This window comes from Salmo salar, chromosome ssa25 (genome assembly GCF_905237065.1).
Source record: "Salmo salar chromosome ssa25, Ssal_v3.1, whole genome shotgun sequence".
Taxonomy (NCBI): Eukaryota; Metazoa; Chordata; class Actinopteri; order Salmoniformes; family Salmonidae; genus Salmo; species Salmo salar.
The window spans coordinates 13,663,302-13,680,692 of NC_059466.1; the positions used below are offsets into that span (position 1 = coordinate 13,663,302).

Here is a 17,391-nt window from a genome sequence, read left to right on the forward strand (position 1 = left end):
TCCAGGCAAGATCCCGAATGTTCTTCAGCTGGTGAACCTTGTCTTGTGTTGGGCAATGGCAGTTGGCCTGGCAGAACTTCATGAGCTCCGTGAAATTAGACTCACAGACTACACAATTTGGCTCTTGCCAGTCACATGCAGTCTTTTCCTCTTTCAAGTCAGACGACGTTGAGCTTGAGGTTGTTCTCGGCTGAAAGCTTTCATCCAATAGGTCTACAGGATCTGTACTACTGAAGCTGGTGTCAAAGTAATCAGCAGCAGCAGCTGGACTAGTTTGTACGACACACACTAGTCAGTGACTTGCCAACATTTTACTACTTTGTCCCCATCAATACACACTCAAACAAGGTACAGTACTATATCCACCCATCCCCCTCGTGTCAATAGATAATGTATACTAACCTTCACACACACACGCGTCAGTCACCCACACCATCCCCTCTTTACTAATAACTCAGCTTTTCTTAAATTTAGACTTCAAGTTTTACATAAACAAATCAACTAACCCTCCATAATACAGAGAAAAGTACAGTAGAAGTTGAAACCTACTTATAAAACACACCAACTATGACAACAAGACACAAACCATGTTTATGCCTAGCTCCAGTATATTTATTTGCTCATGGAGTCAAGGTGACTTACACTATTTCCTGGTGCTGAGCTTGATGTTGATGCCGGTGCAGATGTTGATGATATTGAACTCTGTAAATAGAACACATAGGCCAGTCACGTTAGCCTCTGCGGTAGTTAGTTAGCTAGCTAACGTTTAGATACGGTCCGGTAGGCTGTAGCTAACGTAACCTAACGTAGCTTGCAAAGTTACAAATTACATTGCCAGATAGCAGTTGGCTATTTACATAGATTTTCTTTGGAATGCGTATTATGAAAGCTAGCTAACTAGATTTTAGTTTCAATAAACAAATGTAGTTCCCTAGCTAGTTACGTTAGCTAGATAAGTTAACTCTGCTCGACTTCTTAGTAAGGTAACCGATGAAATTAGGGATGCACGATATATCAGTGAACATATCGGAATCGGACGATATTAGCTAAAAATGCCAACATCGGTATCGGCCCGATGTCTAGTTTAACGCCGATGTGAAATACCGATGTCAAAGCTGACGCGCAGACCTATATAACGTAGGTACATGACGTAATGACGCTAGAGGTCGACCGATTAATAGGAATGGCCGATTAATTAGGGCCGATTTCAAGTTTTCATAACAATCAGTAATCGGTATTTTTGGCCACTGATTTGCCGATTTCTTTACACCTTTATTTAACTAGGCAAGTCAGATTAAGAACACATTCTTATTTTCAATGACGGCCTAGGAACGGGGGTTAACTGCCTTGTTCAGGGGGGATTCGGGGATTCGTTTTTGCAACCTTCCGGTTACTAGTGCTAAGAGCCTCGGCGTGACCCTGGACAACACCCTGTCGTTCTCCACTAACATCAAGGCGGTGACCCGATGCTGTAGGTTCATGCTCTACAACATTCGCAGAGTACGACCCTGCCTCACACAGGAAGCGGCGCAGGTCCTAATCCAGGCACTTGTCATCTCCCGTCTGGATTACTGCAACTCGTTGTTGGCTGGGCTCCCTGCCTGTGCCATTAAACCCCTACAACTCATCCAGAACGCCGCAGCCCGTCTGGTGTTCAACCTTCCCAAGTTCTCTCACGTCACCCCGCTCCTCCGCTCTCTCCACTGGCTTCCAGTCGAAGCTCGCATCCGCTACAAGACCATGGTGCTTGCCTACGGAGCTGTGAGGGGAACGGCACCTCCGTACCTTCAGGCTCTGATCAGGCCCTACACCCAAACAAGGGCACTGCGTTCATCCACCTCTGGCCTGCTCGCCTCCCTCCCACTGAGGAAGCACAGTTCCCGCTCAGCCCAGTCTAAACTGTTCGCTGCTCTGGCATCCCAATGGTGGAACAAGCTCCCTCACGACGCCAGGACAGCGGAGTCAATCACCACCTTCCGGAGACACCTGAAACCCCACCTCTTTAAGGAATACCTGGGATAGGATAAAGTAATCCTTCTAACCGTAAAAGATTTAGATGCACTATTGTAAAGTGGTTGTTCCACTGGATATTATAAGGTGAATGCACCAATTTGTAAGTCGCTCTGGATAAGAGCGTCTGCTAAATGACTTAAATGTAAATGTTACTAGTCCAACGCTCTAACCACCTGCCTTACATTGCACTCCACAAGGAGCCTGCATGGCAGGCTGACTACCTGTTACGCGAGGGCAGCAAGAAGCCAAGGTAAGTTGCTGGCTAGCATTATACTTATCTTATAAAAAACTATCAATCTTAACATAATCACTAGTTAACTACACATGGTTGATGATATTACTAGTTTATCTAACGTGTCCTGCGTTGCATATAATCGATGCGGTGCCTGTTAATTTCTCATCGAATCACAGCCTACTTCGACAAACGGGTGATGATTTAACAAGCGCATTTGCGAAAAAAGCACTGTCATTGCACCAATGTACCTAACCATAAACATCAATGCCTTTCTTTAAAATCAATACACAAGTATATATTTTTAAACCTGCATATTTAGTTAATATTGCCTGCTAACATGAAATTGTGTCACTGCTCTTGCGTTCATTGCCTGGCTCGTTGCGAACTAATTTGCCAGAATTTTACGTAATTATGACATAGCATTGAAGGTTGTGCAAAGTAACAGGAATATTAAGACTTAGGGATGCCACCCGTTAGATAAAATACGGACAGGTTCCGTATTTCACTGAAAGAAAAAAAACGTTTTGTTTGAGATGATAGTTTCCGGATTCGACCATATTAATGACTTAAGGCTCGTATTTCTGTGTGTTTATTATATTATAATTAAGTCTATGATTTGATAGAGCAGTCTGACTGAGCGGTGGTAGGCACCAGCAGGCTCGTAAGCATTCATTCAAACAGCACTTTCGTGCGTTTTGCCAGCAGCTCTTCGCAATGCATTGCGCTGTTTATGACTTCAAGCATGTCAACTCCCAAGATTAGGCTGGTGTAACCGATGTGAAATGGCTAGCTAGTTAGCGGGTGCGCGCTAATAGCGTTTCAAACGTCACTCGCTCTGAGACTTGGAGTAGTTGTTCCCCTTGCTCTACATGGGTAACGCTGCTTCGAGGGTGGCTGTTGTCGACGTGTTCCTGGTTCGAGCCCAGGTAGGAGCGAGGAGAGGGACGGAAGCTATACTGTTACACTGGCAATACTAAAGTGCCTATAAGAACATACAATAGTCAAAGGTATATGAAATACAAATCGGAAAGAGAGAAATAGTCCTATAATTCCTATAATAACTACAACCTAAAACTTCTTACCTGGGAATATTGAAGACTCATGTTAAAAAGGAACCACCAGCTTTCATATGTTCCCTTGTTCTGAGCAAGGCACTTAAACGTTAGCTTTCTTACATGGCACATATTGCACTTTTACTTTCTTCTCCAACACTTTGTTTTTGCATTATTTAAACCAAATTGAACATTTCCTTATTTATTTGAGGCTAAATTGATTTTATTGATGTATTATATTAAGTTAAAATAAGTGTTCATTCAGTATTGTTGTAATTGTCATTATTACAAATAAATAAAATCGGCAGATTAATTGATATCGGCCTTTTTTGGTCCTCCAATAATCGGTATCGGCGTTGAAAAATCATAATCGGTCGACCTCTAAATGACGCCATGTAAAATTTTGCGCTACACCTGCAACACAGCATTCCTAACCTAGCCCAGCCCACAATGTCTGCTGTGTGGATCGAGCAGTCAACAAGTCGAGCAGTCATTTGAAAGAGACAACTCAAACACCAAGATAATGGAATTCATTGCCCTTGACAATCAACTGTTCTCTGTCATGGGTGATGTTGGCTTTCGCGACTGTTCGAGCACCGGTACACACTAACGTTACCAAGTGCGCCGTTGTTCAGATGTTGCCCTACCAGAGTTACACAGTAATAGTGTCACTGCTATTAGCTTCAGGACATGCTATGGAATGCCGTTTGGGTCTTTGCGTGTCAAAAAAGATACACGTCAAGATACACGTCAAATAACACCATTTGACAATAACACTATTTGACGCGTTAAATCAGATTTTAATTTGACTCGTCAAATAACACAGTTCTATTATAGAATGTTATGTGTTCTGAATTTGCACATGCAAGCCAAGCGCTACCACTACATTCAGTGCAGTCAAAGCTGTACAAAAAAGTCTGCAAACAAGCAAACACCGGCCACAAAAGATGTGTTTACAATACCGCGTTGGTATTAAAGCATTATTTGTTCGACCGCAACTTCTGGGGTAGCTAGCTAGCTTTCGCTTGTTACCTAGCTAGCACCAATACAACCAGCCTGAAAACAATGACCAGAAGAAACTGCAGTCATTTTCACTATTCTTAGCAATGATTTAGGAATACTTGTGAGTAAGTATTAGCTAGGTTCATGAAAATAAATAGCTAGCCAGCTACTTAACCCTGTTGTCCAAAGCTAACGTTATAAGCAGCCAGCTAGTTTCATATGTCTAGAGAGGCTCGACCTGACCGGGTAATGTGTTGTGAAGCTAGCCACAAGAAGGATTAGGCACAATTGTGGAATTGCAGTTTGCCTTCAAAATAAAAAGTCCCTCTTTGAAAGTGATTTAGACTAGATAATGTTAAACAAGGTTGGTATGTGAAGCAATGAAATGGGGTATCAGTCTACTCGGTGACACCCACAGAATACAACTGTGAAGCGTTTACGCAAATATTAGCGTTGTAGTTCTTTTCGCAGGACTGCGACTGTGTGAAATCACCTCCCCAGTCAGCCTATTGTGTGTATTGACATTCATATTGCATTGCACAGCTTTACCTAAGGATTGGGGATCAATGAAATGTGGTATCAGTCTACTCAATACGCAAGATATTTTTTCCCAAATGTTTTCCCTCCTCAGAGTTATCAGACTCCAAAACATCCATGTGTTATTGTTTTTCCTCTGGAATAGTGTTCAATGCACATAGGTTGACAATAAATGTGGCTCAATTCACAGTTGTTTCAGAATCCCATAATAAGAGCTACGATGCTAATGTTCTCTGGATGTCACTGAGTAGACTGATACCCCATGTCATTGATCCACAATTCATAGGTAAGGATGTACAGTGAAATAAGTATGCCCCCAATTTTCAAGTGTAATACATCCAGTGTGATTTCAGATTGTCAAATTAATAATTGATTGTCTTTTGTTGATTTTAAATAACATTCAAACCTCATGATCTATTCAATTATGGCATAATTCTATTACTTGTATGCATTTGCATCACTGTCAATGTCATACTTTTATTTTGAAGGCTAACCGCAAAGTCCTAGGTCCGACCACCATTAATCAAATAAGAACCGTCTTATAAATGAAGGTTATTTTAGATGATGACACCTAGCTATATAGTTAGCTAGCTAACTATAGCTACTGAAACAAATGTCGTTTTGCTATGTGTTTGGGGAAGAACATTGTTTGCATCCATGAGCTAGCTAGCTTTTTATGACAAGCACTGTACCTATCGATGAATCGTTGTGACATATGAAATACGAGTGATAGTGTAATCAATATGTAATAATGTAATAAAAATGTATGAACGTTCAGTCATATTCAGGTGCTGATTGGTCAACAAGCTTATTTGACACGTCAAATAGTGTTATTTGACGTGCATCTTCTTTAACATGCAAAGACCTGTTTACGGGAAAAAAAATGTATGAAATATATGCATTCACTACTGTAAGTCACTCTGGATAAGAGCGTCTGCTAAATGACTAAAAATGTAAAAAATGTAAGACCCAAACGGCGTTCCATAGAAATCCTGGTTGAGAATGAAACGACTGAACAAATGAACAACAAAACAGCACAGCAAGTAAGTGAAATAAATAGGTTTTGATTATGTTTTACTGGTACATACGTAAATGCCAACAAAATAACTTTTTGGTGCATGTCAGAGCAAAAACCAAGCCATGAGGTCGAAAGAATTGTCCGTAGAGCTCCGAGACAGGATTGTGTTGAGAAACAGATATGGGGAAGGGTACCAAAACATTTCTACAGCATTGAAGGTCCCCAAGACAACAGTGGCCTCCATCATTCTTAAATGGAAGAGATTTGGAACCACCAAGACTCTTCCTAGAGCTTGCCACCCTGCCAAACTGAGCAATCGGGGGAGAAGGGCCTCCAGAGTTCAAGAACCCGATGTTCACTGACAGAGCTCCTGAGTTCCTCTGTGGAGATGGGAGAACCTTCCAGAAGGACAACCATCTCTGCAGCACTCCACCAATCAGGCCTTTAAGGTAGAGTGGCCAGACGGAAGCTATTCCTCAGTAAAAGGCACATGACAGCCCGCTTGGAGTTTGCCAAAAGGCACCTAAAAACTCAGACAATGAGAAACAAGATTGTCTGGTCTGATGAAATCAAGTTTGAACTCTTTGTCCTGAATCCCAAGCGTCATGTCTGGAGAAAACCTGGCACCATCCCTATGGTGAAGCATGGTGGTGGCAGCATCATGCTGTTGGGATGTTTTTCAGTGGCAGGGACTGGGAGAGTAGTCAGGATCGAGGGAAAGATGAACCGAGCAAAGTACATAGAGATCCTTGATGAAAACCTGCTCCAGAGCGCACATGACCTCAGACAAGGGTGAAGGTTCACCTTCCAACAGGACCACGACCCTAAGCACACAGCCAAGACAATGCAGGAGTGGCTTCAAGACAAGTCTCTGAATGTCCTTGAGTGGCCCAGCCAGAGCACGGACTTGAACATCTCTGGAGAGACCTGAAAATAGCTGTGCAGTGACACTCCCCATCCAACCTGACAGAGCTTGAGAGGATATGCAGAGAAGAATGGGAGAAACTCCCCAAATACAGATATGCCAAGCTTGTAGAGTCATGCCCAAGAAGACTCGAAGCTGTAATCTCTCCCAAATTTGCTTCAACAGAGTACTGTGTAAATGGTCTGAATACTTATGTAAATGTGACATTTCCGGGGTTTTTTTGTATAAAAAAAAAATCTAAAAACCTGTTTTTGCGTCGTCATTATGGGGTATTGTGTGTAGATTGATGAGGGGAAAAAACGATTTAATCCATTTTAGAATGAGGCTGTAACGTAACAAAATGTGGAAAAAGTCAAGGGGTCTGAATATTTTCCGAATGCACTGTATATTAATAACATATTAAAGAAGAAAAAGTGAAAGAGCAGCGGTTTAATTTCCCTTTAAGTTACTTTTCCAATGGCCAAGCAGAACTAGATTTAGTCTAGGCCTAGGCTAATTTGGCAAATCCTCAAGTAAATTTCATTGTGTTCATAGAGCTATGTACACTATTTATACAAAAATATGTGGACACCCCTTTAAATTTGTGGATTTGGCTATATCAGCCACACACGTTACTAACAGGTGTATAAAATCGAGCACATGGCCATGCAATCTCCATAGACAAACATTGGCAGTAGAATGACATTACATTACATTTACATTTAAGTCATTTAGCAGACGCTCTTATCCAGAGCGACTTACAAAATGGTGCATTCACCTTATGATATCCAGTGGAACAACCACTTTACAATAGTGCATCTAAATATTTTAAGGGGGGGGGGGGTTAGAAGGATTACTTTATCCTATCCTAGGTATTCCTTAAAGAGGTGGGGTTTGAGGTGTCTCCGGAAGGTGGTGATTGAGGTGGATGAACGCAGTGCCCTTGTTTGGGTGTAGGGCCTGATCAGAGCCTGAAGGTATGGAGGTGCCGTTCCCTTCACAGCTCCGTAGGCAATCACCATGGTCTTGTAGCGGATGCGAGCTTCAACTGGAAGCCAGTGGAGAGAGCGGAGGAGCGGGGTGACGTGAGAGAACTTGGGAAGGTTGAACACCAGACGGGCTGCGGCGTTCTGGATGAGTTGTAGGGGTTTAATGGCACAGGCAGGGAGCCCAGCCAACAGCGAGTTGCAGTAATCCAGATGGGAGATGACAAGTGCCTGGATTAGGACCTGCGCCGCTTCCTGTGTGAGGCAGGGTCGTACTCTGCGAATGTTGTAGAGCATGAACCTACAGGATCGGGTCACCGCCTTGATGTTAGTGGAGAACGACAGGGTGTTGTCCAGGATCACGCCAAGGTTCTTAGCACTCTGGGAGGAGGACACAAGGGAGTTGTCAACCGTGATGGCGAGATCATGGAACGGGCAGTCCTTCCCCGGGAGGAAGAGCAGCTCCGTCTTGCCGAGGTTCAGCTTGAGCTGGTGATCCGTCATCCACACTGACCTTACTGAAGAGCTCAGTGACTTTCAATGTGGCACCGTCATAGGATGCCACCTTTCCAACAAGTCAGTCCGTCAAATTTCTGCCCCGGGCAGCTAAATGTTATTGTGAAGTGGAAACGTCTCGGAGCAACAACAGCTTAGCCACGAAGTGGTAGGCCAGACAAGCTTACGGGACCACCGAGTGCTGAAGCTTGTAGCACGTAAAAATCATCTGTCCTCTGTTGCAACACTCACTACCAAGTTCCAAACTGCCTCTGGAAGCAATGTCAACACAAGAACTGTTTGTTGGGAGCTTCATGAAATTCGTTACCAAGGCAGAGCAGCCGCACACAAGCCTAAGATTACCATGGGCAATGCTAAGGGTCGGTGGGAATGGTGTGAAGCTCGTCGCCATTGGACTCTGGAGCAATGGAAACGCGTTCTCTGGAGTGATGAACCACACTTCACCATCTGGCAGTCCGACAGACTAATCTGGGTTTGCCGGATGCCAGGAGAACGCTACCTGCCTGAATGTATAGTGCCAACTGTAAAGTTTAGTGGAGGAGGAATAATGGTATTGGACTGTTTTTCATTGTCCGGGCCCCTTAGTTCCAGTGAAGGGAAATCTTAACGCTACAGCATACAATGACATTAGAGACGATTCTATGCTTCCAACTTTGTGGCAGAAATTGTTTTGTCGAGATCGGTGTGGAAGAACTTGACTGGCCTGCACAGAGCCCTGACCTCAACTCCATCGAACACCTTTGGGATGAATTGGAACGCCGACTGCGAGCCAGGCCTAATCGCCCAACATTAGTGCCCGCCCTCACTAATGCTCTTGTGGCTAAATGGAAGCAAGTCCCCGCAGCAATGTTCCAACATCGAGTGGAAAGCCTTCCCAGAAGAGTGGAGGCTGTTATGGCAGTAAGGGGGTGGGGGGGGACGATGATGACCAACTCCATATTAATGCCCATGGTTTTGGTATAAGATGTTCGACAAGCAGGTGTCCACATACACTACATGTGTGTACTACAAACTGTCACCCTTGGACGAGGGCCTGTGTTTTGGCAGTGTCAGTTGTAGGATAACAAATGTAGCATGGCGTGGAGGGCCAAGTGATATCTCCACAGGTCATTGCACTTGAAAAGTGGGATGAATTTTCAGAAGCATTTGTCTAATGGCTCCAAGTATAAGAAGCACCAAATAACATAACAGCTCATGGAGAGAGTGGTTTTAATTTACAAATTGTTTATATTAGAAATTGAATTTATGACATGGATGGATGAATGTATTTCAGTCTCAATATGGGAAAGTCAGCAACTGGAGAAACGGAAACTTTATATTTATTGTTATCAAGCCTTCAAATTCTCCATATCGCTTCTAATTAAAATCACATTAAGTCTGTAGCCCTCCCTTGCATGCCAAAGGAGTGAGCAGTGACTCTAAAAGATTGCAAAGAACTTTGGAAACTCACTCCCCAGTTTCAGAGCCAACGCCTCCAACCAACTGGAATACTGTCAGCTGACATCATCTCCAAGCAACCGTTCCTGAACCAAATAAATGGGACATTAAAAGTGTTATGACTGTGGCATATTGTAAAGAGATGATCTTTGACTCTTATTTGATATTCAATATTAGGAAAGACGCAAACATCTTCTCATGGATCATTTTGTTTTACCACCAGTGGAATTTTTGGGATAGGTGATTATTACAAACTACACATAACACATAGTTGTCTTTCTGACCATCTACACTATGTGATACATCTATGAAATCATCCATACAAACAATTATTTTGAACTGTATTGACAAAAATTAAATAGCCAGTCGTTGATTATAATGCACATAAGATGCACACTGGTTTGCCTCCAAAATGCTTCCCATCACCTCAACATGTGGTCAAGGAAATTTCTCAGAACAACTCTTACGGCAGGAAATTAGCGGAGTTCAAAAATTACTGAAACGTCTGCAACAACTGTTACTTTAGTTACTACACGTACTCAGTATGAGGTGGAAGAATTTAGGTTAGAGTTGATTGAAAGATGCACATCTCAAGCCCCTCTGGGTGTGGGCTACTAGATTAGTCAAACCCTTTGCCTTAGACATGCAATTATGTCACTAAATTGCAATTTGCTTGCAACATGTGTCCAAAAATGTGTTGCAACACGATCTTTTTGGGGGTATAGAGTGGTATAGAATAGATGAATGAAATTAAGGGATCCCAGTTAAGTCTGGGAAAAGGTTTGAACTGAAAAGGGTTTGGAATGACATAAGACTCCATGGGTTACAAAAGTCTCATATTTTCCAACTGATGTCATCTCAAGATGATCTCACATGTTTAAAAATTCCACAATAATGATCTAATATACACGTTTTTTGTCATTTCCTCATCAATCTTTAGAAGCATTTCAGCACCCCTCCAAATAATAGTGACTAATGTTACTTCTAAACATGAAGTGAACAATAATGTAATGTAGACTAGAGTTGAGAAGAAAAGCTGTCGGCTGATAAAATGAATCCAAATACGTTCTCACACAGAAGCCTCTTAATTACTAAATACACCCAGAATGAATCCACTTACCTCGAGCCAGAGAGTCGTCGTCGTGGAGTTCGTTGGGACACATTATCATCCATGTCTAGCTGCACAGGTTTAACAAAGTCCCTCGGACTACCGAAAGTGAAGCAAAGCACACAATTATTCATATTTCATAACAAAAATTGCACAGGTTTACATCTAGAGCTGTCCCATCCGAATGCTTACAGTGGTTGGTCGAAACCCTATTGACAATCAGGACAGAGTTTCGGATGGTAACTTGCCTTTGGTGCCCGGCATGCAAAGTGGGACACAGGACAATTATGATTTAATTAAGCTCATTATGTTACTCGTCATCTCTTACCATGAACGCCCCTGGCCCTCCGCGCTGCTGTCAACTTTCATCAGTATTTATTAGGGAGAAGAAAATAAATTATACCGTACAAAATATAGCGTGGCGTTGATTCGTTCAGTGATACATTAGGCTACTGTGCGTTCAAAATGAATTCTAGAACTCCCACTTCCATCTTGATCCACACAACAGTCGCTCCTCTGTTCCAATACGCCGCCAGCACAACCCAGTCTTTCCATCGTTTAGCCAGCAGTCCACATTTCAAAGTTGTGACACGATGCCTGCTACAAGCACTGCTAAGTTTTCTCTGCCAAAAGCATACCAACTCCAAAAATCGACGTCAAAACGTATGAGTAGAGATTCAAATAACCATTCGTGGGGCGTCGAATAGCTCCACTCTTCTCCCGTTTTTACTCCCAGCGGTAATTTCACCTATCCATCCCAGAGGGAATACACGTACTTGCCTGATTTTTAAATGAATTCAACAGTGAAAATGTATGTAAAAAATTGTACTGCAGGAGACAATTCATATTACTTTTATTTTTAGTGAAGTTAACAATTCGGGTTTACATTTATAATATTGAAATATACTAAATATTATAATCATGAAATTGCCCAAATCGTAAATGTATAACATATTCCCTCTAACCAGCAGTGGAAAATGCACTACCATTGGACAAACTTCTTTAACTACATTGATCTTCGAAGGGCGTGACATCAAGGCAAGAGAGCAAAAGGTTACCTCCGAGAAACCTTTTTATAAAAGTTTCATTTAGTCTGATTATGTTACAGCGACGTCGTGTGGTAGGCTTCTCGAAGGTAACTTCTCGCGAAATTCACAGTGGAACTTTGTCTCAGTCTGACATACAAACTGATGAATGTATTGCATTATGGCACTTTCACAAATAGTAGCATAAATTATAACACACACATTCATTGTAGAGGTAATAAATACAATGAGCATACAAAGTCATATTACAAAACCCCAGTGTGTAATAACAACATTTCACCTAGAATTCTGAGTTGAATTCTGAAAGAGTAGCTCAGTGAGTGGTGTGGGGGATATGGAAAGGTTGGAAGTTGCGCAGTAAAACATCTCGGCACCATGGGAGCAGTCTTGGGGGAACATAACCGCCATGATCAAACCAGTTGTCATGACAAAGACACCAGCTATGAGGATGAGACAGGGGATGCGGTTTTCACCTTGGAACCAGCGCTCTGTGGAAAGCTTGAGGTAGCAAGCTGATGGAATGATGAAAATTAAAGGTGTGGCACTTACAACACCCTGGAAGACAAAAAAAACATTTGTTAAAAAGATAACCATTGCAATTTTAGTAGAGAAATAAGTTACAACAATTCAAAAGGTCATCCGGCTTACATTTAACACCAGAACCATACCCAGACAGTCGTAGGCCAAGGATAATGCTGTGCACGCTGCAACTATGAGCAAGGTGACCGCCACATGGGCATGGTTGTTGAGAGACCCTTTAAAAAAAACATTGGATACTACCTGCAAACATCAAAGAGAGAATAAGGACTTGATTTTTACAGGGTGATGTGCACTAAACCCAATGAACACTGCACCACAACATACTGTCCTGTGCCATATGAAGTGGCATGTGCATAAATAACGTCATACCTCTCGAGTCACAAAACACTCCAGAGGAAAAGTTGTTATTATACTGATGCCAAAACAGAAGCGACCAAAAGTAGCCAGGTCATCGTTCCCACAGTAGTTTTCAAAGATATCACCTGAAAATATAGAGACGATCAGAAAAAATGTACTCTTTAGGCAGTGTGTATATGGATGCACTTGGGTCTAACGCCACGAGATGGTTCTATGATTCTATGTGTTGTGTTTTACCTTGTGTGTACCCAGTGAAGGTAGCATAGCCAGTCACAGCAAACAGAATACTGACAATCATAGCCGAACCAACAGACATGTGGGTGACACGAGACCAGTTACTTAGGCTCTGTTCCTTCAGAGAGCCGTAGATCATAAAGCTGTTGTGATGGCAGATAAAGGCTATGGAACAAAGGGATATGGCAAAGTATTACAATCTATGAACAGTCGAAATGACATTTTTGTGTGGTCGTTTTGTGTGGAGTTCCTCTATTATGAAACTTGATATCCATTACCATACAATATGAAGATGTACACGTGTATAGGTCATTTTGTCTCGAGCAAGTATTACTTGTACTTTACAAATATACAGTTGATGTAGACGAGAACTGACCAAAAGACATAACACCAACGGCCTGAATCGCATTCCACCTTGCAAACACCCACGCATTCTCTGTAGGGGGACTAAGGACACAAAGTAATTAGATAAACATGTTGTTAGCCATTTTAAGTTTTTCTAATTCCAGAGTAAGTGGTTTCAATAGTCGTTTAGTTGACTGGAATATAAAATAAAAACAGAATGTGTTTCAGATTGGATTAGAATATGATATAGCATGTGAGTGAATAGGTTATGACAGTGTTAAGTAATATAATGTACATATGTGGTCCCAGGGTAGCTGCTCTGATGATAACAGTGATGAGGATGAAAACCGTCAACACCATGGACAGTAAGGACACCTGGAATCACATAGATAGATGCTTTAGCTCACAAATGATAAAATGAGTCAATGACTCCTTAAATAAATGTGACAATATGTGATGAAGTCTTACCTTTCCCAGATTTGATATATTCCGGAAAAGAGACAGGGGTAAAGTGAATAGAATAGTGGATACTGCGATGACAAAATGTCTCTCTGCAAGTATGTGGCCCGGTCCAACTGCAAATAGCATATATGAAAAATATAAATTAGCAACGTGCAATTAACAAATTGTTGTTTGCGCTTAATTCAGAAAAACTGTGACCTATTTTTTACTGTCACTGTATTAGCATATCAATGCACACAATTTGTGGCTTGAATTTGTTCAGATATATTACATGAAAGTACAATGTGCCATACTGTACCTCCAGGTAGTCTCTGAAACACTTTGGTCAATGTGTCACCAGTTATGATGTTGTAGCTGATCATAGCTGGGGAAGACACACATTGTGGTTATGTTCCAATCCAAGTCCCAATCTGTACCTGTATATCTGTATATCAGACTGCTCAATCTCATAAAATCTTGGTTGTAAGTAGTTCTGATTTACTTTAAAATGGCACCTCCATTCAAGACTTACCAATGAAAGGGTATAGGAACTGCAATAAAGACAGAACCAGAAATCCAGTGATACCGAAAGTGCTACGTACAAGTGACTGGTAACTATTTGTCCCTGAAAGATTCCCTCCTCTTATCAACAAGATGATAGAGTAGTCTGCAAGGAAGAAACAGGACAACGCCACAATGTTAGCTGTTGAGTTAAATACATGTTATCGTAAAAGGGAGTTCATCACAGTTGTCACCGTTCCAGAACCTACCTGTAATAAATGCTACCAAAACCAAGAGAAAAAGGCCAAGGGGAAGGCCAGACTGGTTTAAGGAGTATGGCAAACCTGAAAAACAAATTAAATGACAGATCATGTTATCACAACATATTCCAAAATATCTATATGTTTTTAAGAGTTTATATTTTCATTGTACTGACAGAAAAAGTTGAGTCATACAATTTAGAAGGAATTTTGGAAGCACAAAAGAAGTATTATGATGTCAGTGGTCATATGATGCAGAGGCCAACCACCCAGGGGCTGATCAATGTGGCTGAGCTACACTACCGTTCAAAAGTTTGGGGTCATTTAGAAAGATCCTTGTTTTTGAAAGAAAAACATTTTTTTGTCCATTAAAATAACATCAAATTGATCAGAAACACAGTGTAGACATTGCTAATGTTGTAAATGACTATTGTGGCTGGAAATGGCATATTTTTTTATAGAATATCTACATAGCCGTACAGAGGCACATTATCAGCAACCATCACTCCTGTGTTTCAATGGCACGTTGTGTTAGCTAATCCAAGTTTATCATTTTAAAAGGCTAATTGATCATTAGAAAACCCTTTTGAAATTATGTTGAAGACTTCTCTGTCCAGTGTCTGTGTTCTTTTGCCCATCTTAATATTTTATTTTTATTGGCCAGTCTGAGATATGGCTTTTTCTTTGCAACTCTGCCTAGAAGGCCAGCATCCCGGAGTCGCCTCTTCACTGTTGACATTGAGACTGGTGTTTTGCGGGTACTATTTAATGAAGCTGCCAGTTGAGGACTTGTGAGGCGTCTGTTTCTCAAACTAGACACTCTAATGTACTTGTCCTCTTGCTCAGTTGTGCACCGGGGCCTTCCACTCCTCTTTCTATTCTGGTTAGAGACAGTTTGCGCTGTTCTGTGAAGGGAGTAGTACACAGGATTGTACGAGATCTTCAGTTTCTTGGCAATTTCTCACATGGAATAGCCTTAATTTCTCAGAACAAGAATAGACTGATGAGTTTCAGAAGAATGTTTTGTTTCTGGCCATTTTGTGCCTGTAATCGAACCCACAAATGCTGATGCTCCAGATACACAACTAGTCTAAAGAAGGCCAGTTTTATTGCTTCTTTAGTCAGACCAACAGTTTTCAGCTGTGCTAACATAATTACAAAAAAGTTTTCTAATGATCAATTAGCCTTCTAAAATGATAAACTTGGATTAGCAAACACAACATGCCATTGGAACACAGGAGTGATGGTAGCTGATAATGGGCCTCTGTACGCCTATGTAGATATTCCATTAGAAATCAGCCGTTTCCATCTACAATAGTCATTTACAACATTAACACTGTCTACACTGTATTTCTGATAAATTTGATGTTATTTTAATGGACAAAAAAAGGCTTTCCTTTCAAAAACAAGGACATTTCTAAGTGACCCCAAACTTTTGAACGGTAGTGTAGGTCCTATGATGTTTTCTATTCCCAGGAAATCATGTGATCCTGCATGTTCAACGTATATAACTTGCTTATCTTATTGGGTAACATGATTGACAACTTATTAGACAGTAACTTGCAACAGGTGCTCCCCTCTCAAGAAGGGTGTCATTGCAGCTATTGCCACCCTTAGGTATATTCTGCTGTGCTACTGAAATACAAACATGATGATCCCACAATTGAATGTATAAACAGTCATTTACCTATTATTCCAGATCCTATTATCGAATTGATGAAATTAAAAGAGGCTGATATCATCGAACTTGTGACTTTTCCTCCAACCACCTTTTGTGAAGCAAGCAACGGTTTCCCTTCGCCATTCTCAATCTAGGGTCAAATTAACACATTTTAACACACTTAACACATCATGTTGTAGAATGGTGGTAATCGTGAGTATCAATAAAAGTAAACCTATTCGTATCATAGTAAGTCGGCAGCCTACCTGTTGAGCTTCCCGGTCTCCACTTTCCTGTATTGATGTACTCATTTTTATTCCACCTGGTGTTCTAAGTGTTTCCGTCAATTTATAAACGTTCTATCCGCATCTCTGCCATGAAATTGATTAACCGGGCAGAATGTTCAAAACTTTCCTGATCGGAGTCGTTTAAGTTCGCCCATGAAAAACGATGGCAACAGCGCCCCTAAATGGCTTAGTACAACACTGGGTGCGTTCCTAATAGGTCTAGACAATTTCTGCATTGGGTTGCGCTGATTACAACATCATTATAATACTGATGTGGTTCCTGAGATGTGAAATATAGACCTGTGCAGAATTGTATATCTGGAACGCGTTCAACCTGTAAGCTGCATTCGACACAATTACCCAGTCGAGTGAAATGAGTTTTAAAAGATTAGTATCCAAAGTATTTCTTTGTTCAACTGAAGGAGTGAATATGCAAAACCGAACAAATCCTTCACCAAATGGATAATAAAAATAGGCATATACGTCCTTTGCAATTAGGGACAATGGAATAAATAACATGTTGGGTTCTATTCAACATTTGTGAGGGTTTCAAAGAGTTCATAGAGTTTTGGTCATGTGTTAATATCAATTGTTCCATTATGAAAGAATTGTAGCCTACTGTACATACCCCAGTGTGATCAAGTCAGCTGACATGAGAAGGCCTAAAAGGCTAGAGTCAATTTAGGTCAGACATGTTTTTATTTTTCTCAGAAAGATAGTCACATGTAGAAAAACAAAGCAGAAACACAAAATTAAACTCAACAAAAACGATTTGACTTCGGAAATAAAATGGTGTATGTCTGTGGTATCAACAATACACATGTGTTATGAATGAAGACTTTAAATAATATCAAAAGTAGTACCATGTGTTGTTAGGCTTCACTACTGTATGTGAGATGAGCTGTTCTTCGA

General features: G+C 41.2%; 1 protein-coding gene across 1 annotated transcript; it reads right to left on the reverse strand.

Moving 5' to 3' along the window:
• Positions 1-642: 642 nt before the first annotated feature.
• On the reverse strand, positions 643-16,624 carry slc38a11 (solute carrier family 38 member 11). Its single transcript, XM_014173187.2, has 15 exons — positions 16,459-16,624; positions 16,220-16,343; positions 14,542-14,616; positions 14,304-14,438; positions 14,091-14,156; positions 13,799-13,905; positions 13,626-13,705; positions 13,362-13,432; positions 12,989-13,150; positions 12,764-12,876; positions 12,503-12,634; positions 11,137-12,409; positions 10,821-10,907; positions 9,714-9,786; positions 643-702 (listed from the first exon to the last, which is right to left on the reverse strand). The coding sequence occupies exons 1-12, from the start codon at positions 16,501-16,503 to the stop codon at positions 12,131-12,133; spliced, it is 1,389 nt and encodes a 462-aa protein (XP_014028662.1). The 5' UTR covers positions 16,504-16,624; the 3' UTR covers positions 643-702; positions 9,714-9,786; positions 10,821-10,907; positions 11,137-12,130.
• Between the last annotated feature and the right edge of the window lie 767 nt (positions 16,625-17,391).